A 3,066-nucleotide genomic window follows, 5' to 3' on the forward strand; every position below is an offset into this window, starting at 1 on the left:
CGCCCACCTCAAGAGAATGAGGCCACACAAACACACCCAGGCCGTCATGGTGATGGAGTGGCTGGGGTCCTACTTGCCCACCCTTCATTGCTGGTTCAGAGCCAGCTGTCTGACCACATTCCTACCGTGAGATGAGACTTTGGGGACATTGCCCACCAGGGTCACTGACCACTTTTAGGGTTCCAGAAACAGGGCCAGCTGGTCCCCTAGAAGTCTGGAACATGGAATAAGCCAAGGCTTGCCTTCAGAACAGGTTTTCCACCACGTAGCCGCCCAAGGCCCAGGGCATCCCCAGGTTCATGTGAAGCCTGCCTGCCATGTCCACAGCCCATGCCGACCCCTCCTGGAGCCACTGGAATGCTTGTTCCTGGGCACGCGACAAACCCAGATAGCTTCAGCCTTGCAGGACAACCATGCAAATCTGGCAGCAGTAGCCGGAGGGGGGCCCACAGATAGAAGTTGGAGGTGAAGCCAGATGCTATGAGAATACTTTATTCAGCAAAATCGTATACTATAAAAATGCTTTAAAATGCAGCAGGAGGAGAGGTGAAGACACGAACAAGTGCGTAGTGACACATGGCAGTCAGAACACAGTAAAGAATCCACACTGCTTCCCCCCTTTACCTAGAAAAGGAAAGTTCTAGGCCTCCTCCTCCTCCTCGGCTGTGGCATCCTGATACTGTTGATACTCAGAAACCAGGTCGTTCATGTTGCTCTCCGCCTCCGTAAATTCCATCTCATCCATCCCCTGGCCGGTATACCAATGGAGGAAGGCCTTGCGCCGGAACATTGCTGTAAACTGCTCTGAGACAGGCTTGAAGAGCTCCTGGATGGCCGTGTTGTTCCCAATGAAGGTGGCTGACATTTTTAGCCCCCGGGGTGGGATGTCACAGACGGCTGTTTTGACATTGTGGGGGAGCCAGTCAGCAAAGTAGCTGCTGTTCTTATTTTGAATGTTGAACATCTGTTCATCCACCTCCTTCATGGGCATGCGACCCCTGAAAATGGCAGCCGCCGTTAGGTAGCGGCCATGACGGGGGTCACAAGCTGCCATCATATTCCTAGCATCAAACATCTGCTGCGTAAGCTCAGCCACCGTCAGGGCCCGGTACTGCTGGCTGCCCCGGCTGGTCAGTGGGGCAAAGCCGGGCATGAAGAAATGCAGCCGGGGAAATGGAACCATGTTCACGGCCAGCTTCCGCAGGTCAGCATTCAGCTGGCCTGGGAAGCGCAGGCACGTGGTGACCCCGCTCATGGTGGCAGACACCAGGTGGTTCAGGTCACCGTAGGTGGGCGTGGGCAGTTTCAGGGTCCTGGAACAGATGTCGTATAACGCTTCGTTGTCTATACAGAAGGTCTCGTCTGCATTTTCTATGAGCTGGTGGATGGAGAGGGTGGCGTTGTAGGGCTCCACCACCGTGTCTGACACTCTGGGCGAGGGCAGGATGCTGAATGTGTTTATGATCCTGTCTGGGTACTCCTCCCGGATCTTACTGAGCAGAAGGGTACCCATCCCAGACCCCGTCCCCCCACCCAGGGAGTGGGTCAGCTGGAAACCCTGCAGGCAGTCACAGCTCTCAGCCTCCTTTCTGACAACGTCCATCACTGACTCCATCAGCTCCGCGCCTTCTGTGTAGTGCCCCCTGGCCCAGTTGTTTCCGGCCCCACTCTGACCTGTAAGACAGTACAGCCAGTCACTCGATGGCCAGGTATACGGTCATCAGTGGTCACCATAATGCAAAAAGGGCCAAGTGTCATGTGAGGTGAGCGCAGCGTTCTCCCTACAGGTGAGCAAATGAAACCCCTCCCCCAGAGTTACAGGGCAGCAGCCTCCCCTGTTAGAAATTAAGTCAGGAGTCAAACCTGAGACAGGCTGACAGACCTCCCTGCAGGTGGCTCCTGCCCATTTTCAGGGAACTCAGTAGCCGCGGCCCCAGCTCAGCTCCCTGCAGGGAGTTCACATCAGTAGCTCTTCACCTTGAGGAGACACCTGGGCCTTCCTCCCAAAGCCCGTTTAGGAGGCAGTTGGGGCGACTCCACTGGGAGGATAGGAGGGTGTTCAGGGGCCCTGGATCCACGGTTCCCACGGCGACGACCTTGGGGCACTCCTAGATTTTGAGCGGCTGAGGAACCTCACCCCAGTCCTCGCCCACAGCTCACCGAAGATGAAGCTGTCCGGCCTGAAGATCTGCCCGAAGGGCCCCGAGCGCACAGAGTCCAGGGTGCCCGGCTCCAGATCCACCAGCACAGCGCGGGGCACGTACCTGCCACCTGAGAGGGGCGGGAGGGCATGAGCGAGGGGAGGGCCGCGTTCCCAGGAGGGCGGTGGGGAAGGTCGGGGTCGCACCGCAGGCCTCGTTGTAGTACACGTCCATGCGCTCCAGCTGCAGGCGGCTGTCCCCGTGGTAGGTGCCCGCGGAGTCGATGGCGTGTTCATCAGAGATCACCTCCCAGAACTGCGAGACGGGAGGGGCCGGACAGGCCAGGGCCAGTCACGGGGGCGCCCCATCTCCTCTCCCACCCCCACCCTCCGCACCCCCATCCCTAGGCCGCCGTGTCCCTGGGTCCACCCCGGCCGCCTCGCCAGCCGCCCAGTCCCACCGCGTCCCCGGCAGGGACCCGCCCCCGCCACTGCCAACACCTTCCCTGGCCACCCGCAGGCCCGAGCTGGGCCCTCAGAGGCCCCGCTGCCAACCTTGGCGCCGATCTGGTTCCCGCACTGCCCGGCCTGCGTGAGCACGATCTCCCGCATGGCTAAGGCGGGATCAGGGCGGCAGGAGAAACCCCGCGAGGAGGAGCAGACGCGCAGTGACCCAGCCCGCCCTCCGCCAACGCTGAAATAGCCCCGCGCCCACCTCCCCCAGCCTCGCATCGGGCTCCCAGAATAAGCAACAGCTTGACTTCCACACAGGTGTACCCACCTGTGAGTCCCTTGGCGTTGAACGTCTGTTGGGGAGCTCAGGTGTCCCTGCTGCGGTCCTTTCCACGTTGGGGAAAGCTGGTCAGCTGGAGAACTTCCTCCCACGTCTTTACTAAGACTAAATCCCTAGCTGACCCGAAACTGAA

General features: G+C 59.7%; 1 protein-coding gene across 1 annotated transcript; it reads right to left on the reverse strand.

The window, feature by feature from the left end:
* Window positions 1-495: 495 nt before the first annotated feature.
* Window positions 496-2,778, reverse strand: LOC139363672 (tubulin beta-8 chain-like). Its single transcript, XM_071097919.1, has 4 exons — window positions 2,696-2,778; window positions 2,348-2,456; window positions 2,161-2,271; window positions 496-1,674 (listed from the first exon to the last, which is right to left on the reverse strand). The coding sequence occupies exons 1-4, from the start codon at window positions 2,750-2,752 to the stop codon at window positions 641-643; spliced, it is 1,311 nt and encodes a 436-aa protein (XP_070954020.1). The 5' UTR covers window positions 2,753-2,778; the 3' UTR covers window positions 496-640.
* Window positions 2,779-3,066: the final 288 nt, after the last annotated feature.

Source organism: Macaca nemestrina, chromosome 6 (genome assembly GCF_043159975.1).
Source record: "Macaca nemestrina isolate mMacNem1 chromosome 6, mMacNem.hap1, whole genome shotgun sequence".
NCBI lineage: Eukaryota > Metazoa > Chordata > Mammalia > Primates > Cercopithecidae > Macaca > Macaca nemestrina.